This window comes from Brachyistius frenatus, unplaced genomic scaffold, assembly GCF_029030835.1.
Source record: "Brachyistius frenatus isolate BFR_SWC_R1_liver_20210118 unplaced genomic scaffold, ASM2903083v1 Contig_149, whole genome shotgun sequence".
NCBI classification, from domain to species: Eukaryota; Metazoa; Chordata; class Actinopteri; family Embiotocidae; genus Brachyistius; species Brachyistius frenatus.
This window is the reverse complement of record NW_027210748.1, coordinates 864,486-884,169: the sequence shown is the minus strand read 5'-3', so window position 1 is coordinate 884,169 and position 19,684 is coordinate 864,486. Positions and strand designations below refer to the sequence as shown.

General features: G+C 39.9%; 1 protein-coding gene across 2 annotated transcripts in view; it reads right to left on the bottom strand.

Annotated features, from left to right (window-relative positions):
• agla (amylo-alpha-1, 6-glucosidase, 4-alpha-glucanotransferase a) overlaps positions 1 to 19,139 on the bottom strand; it is a 46,642-nt gene extending 27,503 nt beyond the window's left edge. For both annotated transcript variants that reach the window (XM_069715900.1, XM_069715899.1), the window contains exons 1-9: positions 19,014 to 19,139; positions 18,295 to 18,505; positions 16,759 to 16,928; positions 16,046 to 16,249; positions 13,483 to 13,664; positions 9,754 to 9,865; positions 4,089 to 4,215; positions 647 to 749; positions 170 to 267 (exon numbers count right to left, since the gene is read on the bottom strand). In XM_069715900.1, the coding sequence (XP_069572001.1) occupies positions 170 to 267; positions 647 to 749; positions 4,089 to 4,215; positions 9,754 to 9,865; positions 13,483 to 13,664; positions 16,046 to 16,249; positions 16,759 to 16,928; positions 18,295 to 18,505; positions 19,014 to 19,101 (1,295 nt within the window). In that variant the 5' untranslated portion in view covers positions 19,102 to 19,139. The remainder of the gene's footprint in view (positions 1 to 169; positions 268 to 646; positions 750 to 4,088; positions 4,216 to 9,753; positions 9,866 to 13,482; positions 13,665 to 16,045; positions 16,250 to 16,758; positions 16,929 to 18,294; positions 18,506 to 19,013) is intronic.
• Positions 19,140 to 19,684: the final 545 nt, after the last annotated feature.

Genomic DNA, 19,684 nt, shown 5'->3' with positions numbered 1-19,684 from the left:
GACACTACGTGGCTGAAAAGGCTTTATCCTCAGGGAGAATATTATATTTGTTGTAAATTTGACCCTAAAAGTCTGAGGCATTTCCATCCCTTCACCTCTATCCTTCCTTCATTTATCACCTCCATTCTTTTTACCTTCTCCCAAAATCTTCTTCTTTAAATTTCCCTACCTGGTGACCAGAGGGTGTTTCCTGGTAACGGGACCTAGTTTGGGGCCGTGTTCGGCTAGGCGTTCATACACTACATTTCCCACAATGCAGTTGGCAGCCTGGTGGAAAAAAGAAGGGGGAGAACATGATGAAAAAGATTTTTAACTCTCAAGTCCCACACAATATGCTGATATAATGCATCACTCTAATGTCGACAGTGCATTATTTTGATATCTGTAAAAAATACCTAATGAGCCAGAGGCATAAATCACATCGTGCCTTTTGACATGTCTAGTATCCATATCAGTATCCCCTCCCTCACTACACTGACAGCTGTACCAACAGGTGTCAAATTTGGCTCCAGTTGGATCCCATGTGCCTTTATATGTAGTGGCTCAAAAACTTCTTCCTTCACTGCTCGGTCATTTAATGCTGCTGTACTCCATAATTGTTATATATGTCCGTACGTGCCTGGTGCTACGTTACACATATCCTCACCTGCTCCTGATGCTGGTGCACGACGTGGTGCTGTTCTTGGTTCAGCTCGTTCAGTTTCTGTTTCAGCCAAGCACAGCACTCTTCAATGGCCTGCGGGGATGAACTATGGAGAGAACATAAAACAAAACACTACTCCAAATTCTGCCGAGTGTGGCCAGTATGTATACATAATGTGCCTAACGGCAGAAAGAAATAGTACAAGACAGGTCAGGAAATTAATTCACTTCTTTCAAACTTCTTTAAACTATGTATATATAATTCAGATTCCTACTTAAAAAGTTGCCAAACTATGAACTTTAAATAGTGTTGATTCGGCCTAACTTCGATGTTTCTTTCTTAGCAATACTTTACTTCAAGTATTTTTCTGATATTTCAGTTTTGAACTACTTTCAAAGTAGAGATGAAATCAGTTTAAAGCAAAACCTAATTGAATGGATTTATCAATCTTTAATTTCTACCATTTCATTTGAACAAATGGTCAATGAGCCTTAGTCAGTGAAAGCAAAAGCTGCTGAGAATAAATGAAACACATGTTAACTTTGATTTCAAATTCCATGAACTGAATGGAAAAAAACAAACTACTGAGAAATATTGAGAAGCAGCAATGTGAACATTATATAATCTTTTCCAACTTAAACTAACCTTGAAGCAGTTAAGGAAAAGAGACTTGACTGGTTTCCAAATTAAATAAATGTTTGCGTTCCCTCACAACGTGTTTTGAGTTCTCGCAGTATTTTGCATTCTGTTACAATTTGTTTTGCGTCCTCTTGAAATATGTATTATAGTCCTTCTGAGCCATACATTGATACCCGCTCAGCAGCTCATATTCATATGAGTGCATTTAGTGCTTATTCATTTTAAAAGTGCGATCTAAGAGAGTCTTTAGCATCTGGTTGGGAGAATAGCTGTAGCTGCTCTGCTTGGATGTACATATACAATGGTGTGAGAAAGTGTTTGCCCCCTTCCTGATTTCCAATTTTTTTGCATGTCTGTCACACTTAAATATTTCAAATCATCAAACAAATTTAAATATTAGTCAAAGATAACACAAGTAAACACAAAATGCAGTTTTTAAATGAAGGTTTTTATTATTAAGGGAGAAAAAAAAATCCAAACCGACATGGCCCTGTGTGAAAAAGTGTTTGCCCCCTCCTGTTAAAACATAACTTAACTTAACTGTGGTTTATCACACCTGAGTTCAATTTCTCGAGCCACACCCAGGCCTGATTACTGCCACACCTGTTCTCAATCAAGAAATCACTTAAAGGGAGGCTGTGGCTCAGACGGTAGAGTGGGTTGCACACTAATCAGAAGGTTGGTGTTTCGATCCCCAGCTCCTCCTGTCCACATGCCTAAGTGTCCTTGAGCAAGACACTGAACCCTAAGTTGCTCCTGATGGTGTACCATCAGTGTGTGAGTGTGCTCCTGATGGCAGCACCCTGCATGGTGATCTGTCTCATTAGTGTATGAATGGAAAAACCATGTTAAAGCGCTTTGAGGCTGAAAGGTGATAAAGCGCTATACAAGTACAGACCATTTACCATTTACCATTTAAATAGGACCTGCCTGACAAAGTGAAGTAGACCAAAAGATCCTCAAAAGATAGACATCATGCTGAGATCCAAAGAAATTCAGGAACAAATGAGAAAGAAAGTAATTGAGATCTATCAGTCTGGAAAAGGTTCTAAAGCCATTTCTAAAGCTTTGGGACTCCAGCGAACCACAGTGAGAGCCATTATCCACAAATGGCGAAAACATGGAACAGCGGTGAACCTTCCCAGGAGTGGCCAGCTGACCAAAATTATCCCAAGAGTGCAGCGACGACTCATCCGAGAGGTCACAAAAGACCCCACGACAACATCCAAAGAACTGCAGGCCTCACTTGCCTCAGTTAAGGTCAGTGTTCATGACTTCACCATAAGAAAGAGACCAGGCAAAAATGGCCTGCACGGCAGAGTTCCAAGACCAAAACTACCGCTGAGCAAAAAGAACATTAAGGCTCGTCTCATTTTTGCCAGAAAACATCTTGATGATCCCCGAGACTTTTGGGAAAATACTCTGTGGACTGACGAGACAAAAGTTGAACTTTTTGGAAGGTGTGTGTCCCATTACATCTGGCTTTACGCTAACACCGCATTTCAGAAGAAGAACCTCATACCAAGAGTAAAATATGGTGGTGGTGGTGTGATGGTCTGGGGCTGTTTTGCTGCTTCAGGACCTGGAAGACTTGCTGTGATAAATGGAACCATGAATTCTACTGTCTACCAAAAAATCCTGAAAGAGAATGTCCGGCCATCTGTTCGTGACCTCAAGCTGAAGCCAACTTGGGTTCTGCAGCAGGACAATGATCCAAAACACACCAGCAAGTCCACCTCTGAATGGCTGAAGAAAAACAAAATGAAGACTTTGGAGTGGCCTAGTCAAAGTCCTGACCTGAATCTTATTGAGATGCTGTGGCATGACCTTAAAAAGGCGGTTCGTGCTGGAAAACCCTCCAATGTGGCTGAATTACAACAACTCTGCAAAGATGAGTGGGCCAAAATTCCTCCACAGCGCTGTAAAAGACTCATTGCAAGTTATCGCAAACGCTTGATTGCAGTTGTTGCTGCTGAGGGTGGCCCAACCAGTTATTAGGTTTAGGGGCAAACACTTTTTCACAAAGGGCCATGTGGGTTTGGATTTTTTTTCTCCCTTAATAATAAAAACCTTCATTTAAAAACTGCATTTTGTGTTTACTTGTGTTATCTTTGACTAATATTTAAATTTGTTTGATGATCTGAAACATTTAAGTGTGACAAACATGCAAAAAAATAAGAAATTAGGAAGGGGGCAAACACTTTTTCACACCACTGTATACACACACACACACACACACACACACACACACACACACACACACACATATATATATATATATATATATATATATAATGTGAGCTACAGTCTGTCTCAGCAGCAGTTGTCGAGAGCTTTGGTGATGTAAAAGTATTTTGAATCGGTTTTTAATCAAACCGACAGCATCCTTCAGATTACTCTCCGCCTACTGCTTTCTTCTAGTGAGACCTCTTGATGATAGAATTTTAGTTTTTAACTTCACTGATTACATCACTCTGCCTATAAAGTATGTTCCTATACCAGCATACTTAATCCCAAATTCACAGTAATATCCAATGACAAATTCATAATGAGGTGCTCTGCTGGGAGCAGCTGAGCAAAAATAGACATAGCCTCCTATGTCTACAAAGTTATAAGAGAAGAAAATTACTAAAGCACATGAAACATATTAAAAGGAATGAATAATATAATTAGTCCCCCCAAAAGATCTTGGGGGGCTTCATAATGAGATGACTTGAATCAACATTGAGGCCAATCCAAGTCCAAAACATCCTAATCAGCACCTCCCCACCAATTATAGTTACACCTTGTGGGTTTCAAATATCACCTGTGAGGAACAAACGTCTCCAGAGCAGAGTCCATGTCCACTGTGTTGCCGCAGCGATGATAATGTGGGTCTTGAATGATCTTCAGGCCCTTATTCCCTCCAGTCTTACTGTGGTCTGGCTTGGTGCCTAAAAATAACACATGCAAAGGTTATCTGAAGTCTGTTAAATGTCTCCACCATCAGCACAATGCAGGTTTCAAACAAATGAGTGCAGTCGTAGTGATCTGTTAGTGAACATCTAAATACATCTAAATTAGCCAACCCAAATATATCACATTCAAATATAGAGTTAATATTCAGAAAGAAATTTGTACCTAGAGGTAATGTCCTTCACCATATACCCAGCCATAAAGTTTGTTCTTAAGTGTGGGTCAGAACACCTTTCATTCTCAATTCTCCATATACAGTTGAAACCAGAAGTTTACATACACTGTGCAAAAAGACACATAACACTTTTTTTCTCACTGTCTGAAGTTAAATCAGACTAAACCTCTCCTGTTTCAGGTCCGTTAGGATTACCAAAATTATTTAACTTTTGCTAAATGTCACAATAATGAGAAAGAGAATTTCTTAGAGAATTTTATATTACTTTCTTTGAGGTCAAAAGTTTACATACACCAAAAGTACTATGTCTTTAAACAACGTGGGCAAGCCCAGATGATGATGTCATGGCTTTTGAAGCTCCTGATAGGTTAACTGACAACATGTGAGTTAATTGAAGGCACACCTGGGGATGTATTTTAAGGCCACACATCAAACACTCTGTTTCCTTGTTTGAAATCATGGGAAAGTCAAAAGAAATCAGCCAAGAAATCAGGGAGAGAATCGTGGAGCTCCACAAGTCTGGTTCATCCTTGGGTGCAATTTCCAGATGCTTGAAGGTGCCACGTTCATCTGTGCAAACAATTATACGCAAGTATAAACATGGGAATGTCCAGCCATCACACCGCTCAGGAAGGAGACAGGCTCTGTGTCCCAGAGATGAACGTGTTTTGGTCCGACATGTGCAAATCAACCCCAGAACAAAAGCTAAAGACCTTGTGAAGATGATGGCTGAAGCTGGTAAGAAAGTGTCATTATCCACAGTAAAACGAGTCCTGCACCGACATGGGCTGAAAGGCTACTCAGCAAGAAGGAAGCCATTACTCCTAAAGAAACATAAAAAAGCCAGATTACAGTTTGCAAAAAGACACCAAGACAAAGACCTTAACTTCTGGAGACATGTCCTGTGGTCTGATGAAACTAAAGTGGAGCTGTTTGGCCATAATGACCACCGTTACATTTGGAGGAAAAAGGGGGAAGCTTGTAGACCTGAAAACACCATCCCAACTGTGAAGCATGGAGGTGGCAGCATCATGTTGTGGGGCTGTTTTGCTGCAGCAGGAACTGGAGCTCTTCATAAAATAGACGGCATCATGAAGAAAGAACATTACCTGGAAATATTAAGGCAACATCTCAGGACATCAGCCAGGAAGCTAAAACTTGGGCACAAATGGGTCTTCCAAATGAACACTGACCCTAAGCATACTGCCAAAATAGTTAAAAAGTGGCTTGAGGACAACAAAGTCAATGTCTTGGAGTGGCCATCACAAAGCCCTGACCTGAATCCCATTGAAAATTTGTGGGCAGATCTGAAAAGGCGTGTGCGAGCGAGGTGGCCAACAAACCTGACTCAGTTACACCAGTTCTGTCAGGAGGAATGGGCCAGAATTCCAGCAGAGTACTGTAAGAAGCTTGTGGAAGGATACCCAAAACGTTTGACCCAAGTCATGTAGTTCAAAGGCAACGCTACTAAATACTAAGGAACTGTATGTAAACTTTTGACCTTGAAGAAAGTAATGAAAAATTCTCTAAAATATTCTCTTTCTCATTATTGTGACATTTAGCAAAAGTTAAATAATTTTGGTAATCCTAACGGACCTGAAACAGGAGGTTTAGTCTGATTTAACTTCAGACAGTGAGAAAAAAAGTGTTGTGTCTTTTTGCACAGTGTATGTAAACTTCTGGTTTCAACTGTACATGTGTCTAAAATCGATGATGCAGCTTTTGTCAGTTATGCTATAAAGTTGTGGAACACAACACCTGCAGATATCAGGAAACCTAGCTCTGAAAATATTTTTAAAAGGAAGCTCAAAACACATCTCATTAAATTAGCCTTTAACTAACTACACCTGCCCGCAATTGCTCTACTGTGCCTATTAAAAGCATTTTGCTTTATTCTATATTTCAATGCTATATTATTTTAGTAATGTGTCTTGTGTTAATTCTATCTGTTCTTATCCATTTTGTTTCTTTTTCTTATTTTAAAATGACATTTTAACATGTTTTTATGTTCCTTTATATGTTTTTATGTGAAGCGCTTCATTTAATCTTCTTGCTCTAGAGCACTTCGAGAGACAATGCTAAATATTTTGTACTGTAGTTTGGGTCAACTTTAAGTAGTAACCATTAGTTTAATTTTGTGTTAGCTTAGACAGCAATCAGCTGCTGTAATAAAAAAAAAGGCCCTTAACGAAGGCAGAGCATTTTCCATTCATCAACCATCTTGATCATTTCAAATGTAGACAATTTAATGACCTTAAGAGCTTTATTTCTTTAAAGAACTGCAAGAAGAGAGACAATGCTTCAGTGACATGTTTTTATGTTTCACATGAGTTTTACAAACTTAAGACATACAAAAATAAATTCTTAGACATTTTCAGAAGTGGTTAATGGCTATATACAAATATAATATTGTCACCAAACTGAAAAAAAAAATATTTTACCATTCTTATATGAATGTAAAAATGAGATTTATTCCAGCCTTATTTAAATGTACTGAAACGTATTTAAATAGGGATGTACTTAATTTACATAAGTGCATTCATCTTATTATCTTATGGTTCTCAGAGTTTCCAAAAGTAGAATGGGAGGCAGAGCCTTCAGATTTCAGGCTCCTCTGCTGTGGAACCAGCTCCCAGTTTGTGTTCGAGGGGCAGAAACCCTCTCTAGTTTTAAGGTTAGACTCAAAACTTTCCTTTTTGATAAAGCTTATAGTTAGAGCTGCTCAGGTGGACCTGAACCATCCTGCAGTTATGCTATTATAGGCCGAGGCCTCTCACTCTTTAACTCTATATAACTCATATCTCACCATCACATCTCATTAACTTCATGCTTCTTCTCTCCCATAGTTTTAGCTTATTGTCTGTTGCCTCTCCATTCAGTTCCCTCGCTCGCGTAGTTTCTGTTCTTTTTTTTTCCAGATGTCCCATCATGGAGCTGCATGTCTCTGCTCTGTGATTGTCGGTCCCACCACCAGTTCATGTTTTGTATCTCTATGCTGTCCTTTTATCTCTCTGCTCTCCTTTCACCCCAACCGGTTGAGGCAGATGGCCAATCACCTCTGAGCCTAGTTCCGTGTTAGTATCCGAGTTTTTCCTTCCGTTTGTTGGAGGTTTTTCTCCCTTAAAGAGGAGTTTTTCCCTTCTTTCATATGTGGGAATTGTTGAATTGTTGGGTTTCTCTGTATAATGCTGTAAAGTGCCATGAAATAACCCGGGTTGGGATTTGGCGCTATATAAATAAAATTGAATTCAATTATTAGTTCACTACCTCTTTACCTTGCTTACTTACCTAACTACCCAACTTTCTGTTATACTAATACTTGCTTTTCTCTATTTTCGTTGTCTGTCCTGTTATTACTCGAGCGCTTATTTCGCCCTCCTTCTACTGTATTAGTGTCTTCACATTACAGTGTGTCTCTTGCTTTTCCTGCCTTTGCTGATAGACAGATTTAACATTTATCCTTTACTACACGACACCTTCCCTTTTCTGCCTTAAAAACACATTATTTGCCACTCTCTGATGATGCTTTCTTTCTGTGTGCTGCCTTTTCATTTTATCTGCTGTCCTCTTGTCTGGTGCTCTCTTTCCTCGTGTTGTTCTCCTGACATAATCACAATACGTGGCCTAATAGTCAATGCACATTTATACCAAATGGACTACATTACAGATTTGCTCTTCTACTTGACAGCAGCATTCACCGGTAACTGTCTGGACTAACTCATGAGCGCACATAAAGTGCAGATAGTTGAGGTCTGAGTCAGGACAGCTGCATCTTGCATTGCAAACTCTCCAAGATGTGACATCCAAGCAGGTTCTGTTGGAAAAGTAGACCGTAAATATTCAAACATGTCATGTTATATAATTTATAAGAACAAAAAAATCAGTGCCTCTTAACTGTTAAACTGTAGGTTTATACATTTAAAAAAAATATATAAAAAAAAAAAAAAAAATCTATACTATCTTAACAAATCCAGAGAAATCATGAGCAGGAACAAGTGTAGTTTATACTCCGGGTAAGTCACAACATTGCACTCCGTTTGCAGGAGCAGTTTCAGAATTTATTGATCCACCCCCGTTTCTTAATCTCCCATAATCTTGGAGAAACGTTAATTGATATTGAAAATAAATTGAATAAATTTGTAATATTTGTAACACTATTTCAAGGAATCCCTTAGCTTTATCTGTAGCAGACCCTTTTGTACATATGCAAGATATGCCCTGCCTAACCAGTTGCCCTTTTTTTTTTTAAATTGTCATTATAGTTCATTGAAGTCACAAGCAAAAGTAACTAGCCAGCTGATGTAGTCATTCTTTCTATATTACAGTCACAGACTCTGTTCTGGAAAGCTTTTTGGAGTTTTTCAATAAATAAATGTAAAAAAAGATTAGAACTAAAACATTTCTGTGATATGCAGCATGATTATTAACAAAGGAAGTGATTAAATATTTATTCCTTGAAAAAAAATCCTATTTTTCTTTCTTGACTTTTTTTCTAATTCCTGTAATTTTACACAAAAAAACTCTTAAAACTCCACAAATTACATGGCAATTTTTTAGAAAATCCACCACAAAAATCAAACATTTTTGATCGCAACGATCACAAAAAATACAAAATCCTGGAGGGACTGCAATATGTTGTATGTTACCTAGCAACAGTATTCACATAATTAAGCGTACACTTAAAAGCCCATGTCATTAACATAGATGTATTCCCCATTCTAAAATATGACTTAAATTAAATTGGAGAAAATATCGCATAATTAAATCAAAATACTTACTTGAGGTCATTGATACAGTGGATCAATGCTGGTTAGTGGGCCGCTGAACCTGGTTAAACAGTAAATGATCACGAGGGATGCTGTAAGAAAGAAAGCGAGCACGCCTGCAAGGAGCCAGTGACAATTTCATTGGTCAACGTTATACCAAGCATTCTATTGGTTGGGGAATTCAGACATGGTCACTTTGGGTTATTTGAAGAAAAAAAAAAGAGATCTGAGAGCAGAAGTTTCACGAGCGCACCGAAGCAGTCTGAGTGGACGGAGGAGGGGTTAGGCTGGATACACAAAATCTGTGCAAACAACACTATATCTGAGCTGAGTAGAGTTATCAGTGAGCACTGATCAGATCTGTGAGCAAGGCGGATCTATTTGAGTGAGAGCGCAAGGTTTTGAGGAAGAGCATCACATAATCTGAATATGAAGACTAGAAATCCTGCTTTCAAATTGAAAAATCATGCAGTTAAACATAAATGGTAATGTTGACGAGTTTTTGAAGATTGCAGTTTCTACAGGTTCCACATTATTTTGCAGTTAATACTTCTTAGTTTCACTGGCCTACTCACCATTTTGTAGCAGAATTCTGAACTGCTCCACAGTGCTGTCCACTTTCACCTGGTAGAACTCCCACAGTTTGATCTCAGGATACACGTTCGCCCACAACAAATTACGGATGGCCTGCCAGAGAGGGCAAACGCAAATGATCAAAGTTACCAACTTACTTTTTTTCTTACTGCAGCCTTTATGGCCTGCAAAATGTTGTTATAAAATTGGCATGATACATTAGGTATCAATTATAAGGATGTATAAGGTCACTGTGACACCAATTCAACGCATTCACATGAACACGATATCAAAGAAACGTCTGGAATGCTGCTCATTAGTTCCTTCGGCCTCAAAGACAAACTGATTAGAGTTTGGTGGTCAAAGTTCCCTCTCATCTGTCCATCTTATTAATTGTGAACGTAATAACTCAAGAAAGTCTTAAGGGAATTTCTTCAAACTAAGCAAAAATATTCACTTAGTACCCACAATGAACTGATAAGATTTTGATTGTCAAGGGTCAAAGGTCAAGGTCACTGTCATCTCATGTCTTTGCCATTCTTGTGAACACAATATTTTAGGAACGCCATGATGGACCTTCTCAAAATTTGGCAGAAATGTTTACTTAGATGCAAGGATGACAAAGATTTTGGTATTCAATGATCGTAGGTCAGTTTGACCTCACAGTCATCCTTATCAGCTCATTCCATTCTCATGAAAGCAACATCTCAGGAATGCCTTGTGCCAAATTTGAAGAAATTCACTCAAGAGTTAACTGATAAGACTGGTGGGCAAAGGTCAAGGTCACTGTAAGTTCACATCCGTTTCCCACTGGAATCCGATATATTTTCTTAAAATTTGGCACTGACATTGGCTTGGACTCAAGGACGCACTAATGACAGTTTGGTGGTCAAAGGTAACTGTGACCCGAACAAAACATATTTGTGGCCATAACTCAATAATTACAATATCTGATCAGATATTTTTCTGTTCTGTTAATTATTCAACACCAAAACTGAGGGACAGAAGGTGCGATGACAGATATAAATTTGTGACATTACCCTGATGTGTCCATTCAGAAACTATGGTGATTGTTTAGATCCTCGGTGCTGTCAGCAACGTCTATAAGAGTTTGGACAGATATGCGTGTGAAGTACAACTTGAGTGGTTCGCGGAGGTATGTAACCGCTAGGCGCTAATTCTAGTTTATTCCTTTGAGGAAGTGATGTGGTTATCCCACTTACTCAGGCTTAACTTGTGTCACTGACTATCACCACAGGAGAACATATTCCGTGCTGCAAAAAATATAACAGCTTTGTTGAAGTTCATGTATTATCTATACTTGTTTATTCCTGTACAGTAGGGGTCTCCCAACGTTTTTCCTCTGAGATCTACTTTGACCAAATGAAAGTGTCTGAGAGCTACATACAGTGCATCCGGAAAGTATTCACAGTGCTTCACTTTTTACATTTTGTTATATTACAGCCTTATTCCAAAATGGATTAAATTCATTTTTTCCCCTCAAAATTCTACACACAATACCCCATAATGATAACGTGAAATAATTTTTTTTTAAATTTTTGCAAATCTATTAAAAATCAAAAACTAAAAAAAAAAATCACATGTACATAAGTATTCACCGCCTTTGCAATTACACTCAAAATTGAGCTCAAGTGCACCCTGTTTCCACTGATCATCCTTGAGATGTTTCTACAACTTGATTGGAGTCCACCTGGTAAATTCAGTTGATTGGACATGATTTGGAAAGACACACATAAGGTCCCACAGTTGACAGTGCATGTCAGAGCACAAACCAAGCCATAAAGTCCAAAGAATTGTCTGTAGACCTCCGAGACAGGATTGTATCGAGGCACAGATCTGGGGAAGGGTACAGAAACATTTCTGCAGCATTGAAGGTCCCAATGAGCACAGTGGCCTCCATCATCTGTAAATGGAAGAAGTTTGGAACCACCAGGACTCTTCCTAGAGTCGGCCGCCTGGCCAAACTGAGCGATCGGGGGAGAAGGATCTTAGTCAGGGAGGTGATCAAGAACCCGATGGTCACTCTGACAGAGCTCCAACATTGCTCTGTGAAGAGAGGAGAACCTTCCAGAAGGACAACCATCTCTGCAGCACTCCACCAAGCAGGCCTGTATGGTAGAGTGGCCAGACGGAAGCCACTCCTCAGTAAAAGGCACATGACAGCCCACCTGGAGATTACCAAAAGGCACCTGAAGGACTGTCAGACCATGAGAAACTAAATTCCCTGGGCTGATGAAACAAAGATTGAACTCTTTGGCCTGAATGCCAAGCGTCATGTTTGGAGGAAACCAGGCACCGCTCATCACCTGGCCAATACCATCTCTACGGTGAAGCATGGTGGTGGCAGCATCATGCTGTGGGGATGTTTTTCAGCGGCAGGAACTGGGAGACAAGTCAGGAGGGAGGGAAAGATGAATGCAGCAATGTACAGAGACATCCTTGATGAAAACCTTCTCCAGAGCGCTCTGGACCTCAGACTGGGACGAAGGTTCATCTTCCAACAGGACAACGACCCGAAGCACACAGCCAAGATAACAAAGGAATGGCTTCGGGACAACTCTGTGAATGTCTTTGAGAGGCCCAGGCAGAGCCCAGACTTGAACCCGATTGAACATCTCTGGAGAGATCTGAAAATGGCTGTGCACCGACGCTCCCTATCCAACCTGATGGAGCTTGAGAGGTCCTGCAAAGAAGAATGGGAGAAACTGCCCAAGAATAGGTGTGCCAAGCTTATAGCATCATACTCAAAAAGACTTGAGGCTGTAATTTCTGCCAAAGGTGCTTCAACAAAGTATTGAGCAAAGGCTGTGAATTCTTATGTACGTGTTATATTTTTGTTCTTCATTTTGATAGATTTGCAAAAATTTTAAACAGACTATTTTCACTTTATCATTATGGGATATTGCGTGTAGAATTTTGAGGAAAAAAATTAATTTAATCCATTTTGGAATAAGGCTGTAACATAACAAAATGTATAAAAAGTGAAGTGCTGTGAATACTTTCCGGATGCACTGTATCTCTATTTTGTCAAAGCAACATTTATTCACATGGCTGAGCTCCACCAAACCAGTTGAATAAGCTTCTTTTATTTGAAAGATAACAAACTGATATTCGACACAAACTCAGAGACCTCTGCTGTACAGAGTCACGGGAGGGGGGGGGGACTGGAGCCCATTCCAGGTGACTTGGGGTGAAGGCGGGGTAAACCGTGGACATCGAAGGGCAAACAGAAATACGGACCATTTACGCTCACTTTTACACCTACTGCCAATTTAGAATTATCAATTAACCTAACAGGCATGACTTTAGGCTGTGGAGGGACAAAAAACTATGTAAGCAAAGGGAGAACACGCAGAATTCACACAAAAAGGCCTGAGTCACCAGGCAGATTCAAATCCAGAACCTTGTTGTGCTGTGAAGCGAAAGCGATTACTGCAAAAAATACAAATGTGAAATGTGTAAATTACAAATGTAAAACAACATTTTTTTGCACTTCAGATCTAAATAATGTTTTAACTCCATTACATTTTGTCCAGGATTTATAAGATATGTGGTGAAGTGCTACAGTGTATGTCACATGTCACTGGCAAGGCATGATGTTAAAACTAATTCATGTTCTCATAATCAACAAATGCCACTGGTTGTCACATATCCTCTACAACAAACTCTATTGTGTCTGTCCAGCAGGGCAGTTCGTGCCCAGCACTCACATTGAGATGGCTCTCGTTGGTAATATCAGCAGGAAGTCCTTGGGGTTCATAGCGTCCCTCTGCTACTCTGGTGGTTAAATGCCAGATAGCTCTGTCCAACACCCAGGCTGGACGCAGGTGAGGGGAGTTCACCATATTATAACCACACTCCGGATGTTCTTCTATCCATACACTGTTAGCAGCTGTAAAGAAAAACACAAATACAGAATAACAAGTGATCAAACTATTTTAGGTATGATGAACGCAGGAAAATGTCGTGGTGCTTTGTGAAATGTTTTTTTGTATTTCTGAAATGTCTTTGTCTTTTGTGGAAAGTTTTTGCGTTTTGTAAAATGTTTTTGCGTTTTGTGAAATGTTTAAAAATGTTGTGACATGTTTTTTGCAATTTATGAAACGTTTTTGTTTCGTGAAATGTCGCATTTTGTGACATGTTTTTGTGATTTGTGAAATGTTTTGGATTTTGTGAATTGTTTTTTGTGAAATGTTGCATTTTTTTACATGTTTTTGTGATTTGTGAAATGTTTTTGTTTAGTGAAATGTTGCGTTTTGTGAGATATTTTTGTTTTGTGCAATGTTGCGTTTTGTGAGATGTTTTTGAATTTTGTGAAATGTTTTTTAGTGAAATGTTGCATTTTGTGAGATATTTTTGTTTCGTGAAATGTTGTATTTTGTGAAATGCTTTTGTGATTTGTGAAATGACGGTATAACTTGTGAATAGTTGTGTTTTGCCCCTCGGAGCTACAGTATTGGCAAACCAGCCCAAAGTCCCATATTTTATACTTTTGAATGAGAATCAAAGTTAGCTTTATTGGCCAGGTATGTTTACATATACGAGGAATTTGACTCTAGTTCTGACTTACTCTGAATGTATACACAAAAAGCTCAAAGAAATATGTATATACAGATAAAACATATATTCACATAATACTGTATATAGTGCAAATGGTGTAGTGTTATTGCATAGGGGTTGACATGACATGTTTGGTGTTAATAATGTTCAGCCGAGTGACGGCCTGAGGGTAAAAACCGCCAGTGTTGATTGTCCGGGAGCTGGAAGGGATTTTTCCCAGCCTCAACCGCTGCGTCCTATCAGTCAGGAAGTTCGTGATCCACTGACAGGTGGTGGCTGGCAGCGCGAGCTGGGTGAGTTTGGTTCAAAGAATGTCCGGGATGATGGTGTTAGACGCTGAGCAGAATTTCACAAACTGGACCCTTGCATATGTCTCTATGGATTCGAGGTGTGGCAGGATGTAGTGCATTCCCATATTAACTGCATCATCCACCGACCTGTTTGCCTGGTAAAGACCAGGTTGATTTTGTGGTGTCTAATCCGTAACTCTTCTTAACCATAATGATATTTTGTGGTTTTAAGTACCAAAAAACAATTAAATAGTTTTACATCTTCTCTCTTCAGCTTCTTTCTGGAGCTCTACCAGGAACAGACTGTTTGGTATCAGTGTCTTTAAGCCGCATTGATACCAGGTACGCTCTCTTCTGACTGGTTGACTCTGTTATGAGTTACACAAGCCCAGGCCAACCACAGCTTTTCTTCGGTCTTCTAGCTTTCTGGTATCACAAATACGTTCCAAGACATGTTTTTTGTTTTCTTGTACATTTACATTTTTTACTTCCTGGTTGTTGTTTTTTTTTCTCACTGTTGTCTCTCATTTCAGATGTCCTCACTTCCTGCCTGTGTGACTGTCTGGCCCTCTCCGATTGTGTACACCTGTGTTCAATCATATCTTCGCCCTCATGTTTATCTAGTCTGCGTGCTCCTTACCTTCTGTGCCAGTTCTTTGTTGTCTTCTTTGTACCAGCCGTTTTCCTAGTGATCCAATAAATGTCTTTCTGACCTGTTTTTTGGCCTCCTTCCTGGTTGTTTGATTCTGCCTCATCTCTTTGTATCTCCTGTACTTCAGTACTTCATCTTTTTCAGTAAAAGATTTTTGTGACAACGTGAGGGAGGTGTGGACTGGGATGAAGGAGATAACAGTGTTCAAGGTTGAGAGTGAGACAACCAGGGGTCAACCTGGAGAGGGCGAATGATCTTAACCGTTTCTTCAACAGGTTTAGTTCACAGCCCCCCGCCCCTCTTGATTGCATTACCGCCAGGATTCTTCTGTCCTGCAGCAACATCTCTTCAAACTGAGCCTGAAGCAGGAGAATATCCCGCTGGGTTCTAGACTACAAGTTTCATTAAGAACCCTCTTCATTCAAAAAAACATTTTTGGAGCTCTTCAAAGATTTTTTTAAAGCACGGTGTTAAATTTATATTTCAAATGGTATTTCTGAATGTAGATGTACTGTATCTGAAATTTCCGAAATCAATTCACTTTACTCATGTTCTGCTATTTTGTTGCTACCCTTACCATCATTTCATGCCACACAATCTTTAATTGTGTATTGAACAGAGCACACACTGATGAGCCAATTAAAACAAAAACGTTGGTTAGTGTGGATATAACCTGAAGATCAAAAATGGAAACAGGAAGACAGGGAATCACACTGGTTAACCAGCATTTTAAATATTGAAATTAAAGAACACACACATACACACACTCACCAGTATGATTGTACACCACGTCTGTGATACACAGCATGTTCCATTCTGCCTTTAGTTTCTCCACCAATGCCCCCACATCTTCCCAGTCGTAGCTGTGACCCTCTGGGCTGAACTCAGGGCTGAAGGTCAGCTGGTCAGCCAAGGAGTAGCAGGACCTGGACTCTCCGAGTGTCTGCAGAGGAGTGAAGTGGACCATGTTGTATCCTGGAAGAGAGACACATACACACTATTAATTCCTCAACCCGCCTTTCTGTTTAATACTATCAATACCCCACTACAATACATTTACACAGACCAAAAGTAATGAGTCTTCCGAGTCCACGTGTTAAAAGTAATGACTAAAACACCAGCAACACACAACAACTATCTGTCCGTACAATCTAGTTAACCTCTGAGGCTGCGGTGGAGCGTCAGAGTTCAGAAAGTCTGCACTTGTCTTTTCTTTATTCTAACTAAAGAAGCTGGTCGAGACAGCATCAACTGCTATGCAATGACACTCTTAAGATTCTGCCGAACAATAAAACTTTGTACAAGCATGAAAAGACAATGATTTCTGTGGCAAAATTCTGATTCTGAAAGTAATTTTACATGATTTGTAAAACTGTGAACACTAAATGAGAATATCATCAAACAAAATAAAGTAACTGTGGGGTAAAATTAGCATCTGTTTCAAAAGACCAAACGCTGACCTCTGACCTGAATAACACACCCACCTGACTCCTTGGCCACTCTCAGTCTGTCCGGCCAGTCATCCAAGTGCCCCAGACATTTGGACAAGTAGGTCTGGATGGTAATGCCATCTAACGCAAGGACCTGGTCGTCTGCTCCAACACAAAGAACGGGGTCTACGACCATGTAGCCTCCTCCCGACCGCTCGATGCCTCTGTGGGGAAAAGCTCAAATTCAGCAGAAATACATAATAGAGAGCAATAACAGTAAATAGTGGTCAAGGTTGAGGCAAAGTTGTTCGCTGGTACCACTTAAGTGTGTTCTGGTGTTAAGAAAATTAGAGTTAACAAACTACATCTTTAAAAGAGATCTAAACTGGAAGCTTGGAAGTTGAATCTAAAGGAGGAAATTTCCATTAAAGATTGGATTAGGCTGAGATGCAAACATTAAAAACAAAACACCCATTTACACCTGTTATTAATATCTGCAATCTGCATCTGAAAAAGGGGTTTGGATCAGGAAGAATGCTTGGTCATGCAGCTGTAAAGGCAGCAGAACACAGAGTCAAAGTGGAATCAAATCAGTCAAAAATAACCTAAAGCAATTTTTATGGATTAAATAATTGCGGGAGTATGCAAAAACAGAGATTCAGAAGATTTGTAAATATTGCTCTCTGTATTTATATTTAGTATTTTCATTGGATCACATTCTAAAAGTAAAGTTGGGCGGCACGGTGGTGCAGTGGTTAGCACTGTCACCTCACAGCCAAAAAGGTTCCGGGTTCGAATCCGGTCCTGGGCCTTTCTGTGCGGAGTTTGCATGTTCTCCCTGTGCTTGCGTGGGTTCTCTCCGGGTTCTCCGGCTTCCTCCCATCATCCAAAAACATGCACCTCAGGTCAGGTTACCTGGCGCCACGCTAGTGCTCATGTGGTTCAAATCTGCATTTGGACTTCAGTGTTTTGTCCTGTGATCCAGACATGACATTATATTAACATAAAGCCTCAAGGACTTGCATGATACTTGGTGCACAAGAGAAAGATAAATTACCCCACCTTTTTCATAATATTCGATAGCCCAGCAACAAAGATTCAATGACATGGTGTCAAATTAGAATTCACCTTTAATTACTATATTCTCACATTCTGCATGAGGTGCTTTTCTGGATATTAATGTTCTTATATTAATTAATTATTATATATATCGTTATTGTTTCTGTTCAATCAATTCAACATCTTAAAATGAGCTCTTACACGGTGCTTTCTGGATTATTACACTTAATTAGATTTTTGTGCCTAAGAGATGATTGAGATATTAAAGTTATTCTTAAAATATTCTCTCTGTTAATTTGACCTCATTAAATTCATCCCCCGTCGTATTGAAAGTAATGTGGAAATATTATTATGTAACGACAACATTGTGCCCAGGGTGCTCATTCAGAGTGCTTCACGGAAATGGTATCGAGTCTGAAAGGGGGATTCTGTTATCACACACGACAGAAGCAGAGTTACATTATGTTACTCTATGACAATTTCAACTTCAAACACGACACAGGTGAGAGACATCGTCGGGGAGGGTCTTACGCGTATCCGAAGTAGTACTGATAGGACCCGGCCATCTTGATTTCCAGAGAGCAGAACTTGTCGGAGTCATCTTCCCTTCCTGTTGGGTAGCTCCACGCCAAAACGCGGAAGCGGTTTCGATCGAACTGCTGTCCGTCCAAGGGGTAGTTGGTGTGCACGATAACCCTCCTCCCCTGCAGGCTCGGACCCAGACGGAATTGCAGCTCAAAATCTGAGACGATGGAAACGTTTCAAACACACACATACGACCCATTGTTACATTATGCAGTTTAACCTGTACAGAAAATTCCTCATTGTTGTCATCCTTTGTGTTAAAATTGTATTCTGTGTACATCATGAGCAACAACATTAACCTTTAAATGTTTAGAAAAAGTTTCTTTACTTCTTGCATAAGTCCTGCAGTTATAAACTCTGACCAAGTGACAGTTGCTTGCTTGCTAAACCGCACCGGCCTGCATTGTGTCACTGTTTGTATGACAACATAACTGCAGCAAACATACCTCACGCACACAGTCTTGGTAGTCCTCCGGAGTCAGGACCATGACAAGACTATCTATTATTAGTAAGCGTTCAGAGTGCTGTAAATGTCAAGTGGCCAACTTCTCTCTTCCAAATCCTTTAGCCAACACACGCACACACGCTCTGTCGTACTTTTGAATGTTACAACAGGTTAAGGCCATTTAGTCAAGTGGAGGGAAGTTGTTTCAACGTATCATCACCTTGTTGGAGTCTGAACAAAGTCCTATCCAGGTTTTCCTGGTCATTGAGCAGAAGGACTCGGATCTGCTTCAGGTGTTGAGGCAACATCTTGAAAAGATCTCTTCAGTGCGAACGTATCCCTGGCTTCCTGTCCGGGGAGAAAAACACAGGTACGTACGTAGTTACACCCACTGACCCACTCGAAAATACACTTTCAAATGAACCATGAAGAGACGCTTCCTCTGCCATCGACTCCACTCGTGGAATCGCAGGCCACATGGAGCACTTCAATGGCAGCGTGTTAACTTCTTTCACATTGCCCTCAGCTTGCATTGGGTCCAGTGGAAAAATACAGGCTCAAAACTTCCAAAAGTATTTTACGTAAAGGATAGATTTTCTATTTTTTTTTCAAGTCTGTTTTTAAAACAATAGATATGCACCCATTTTAACACTGAAAAAGCTATAATCAGACAGTTTTCTGATGCACATTTAATGTGAGGGATGGAGGACAATAAAACACAGTGTACCGTCCATACCATAATGTCTTCGATACTCAGTTTGACGAGTATGAGTACACCGTCCGCGTACTCACAGTGCAATGTAAGTTTCCATACTGAACAGTGTAAACGCACTTATTCACTCAAAATAGTAAGTGTAAGTAGACTGTTCAAGACAGAGCTCCTGTCTATGG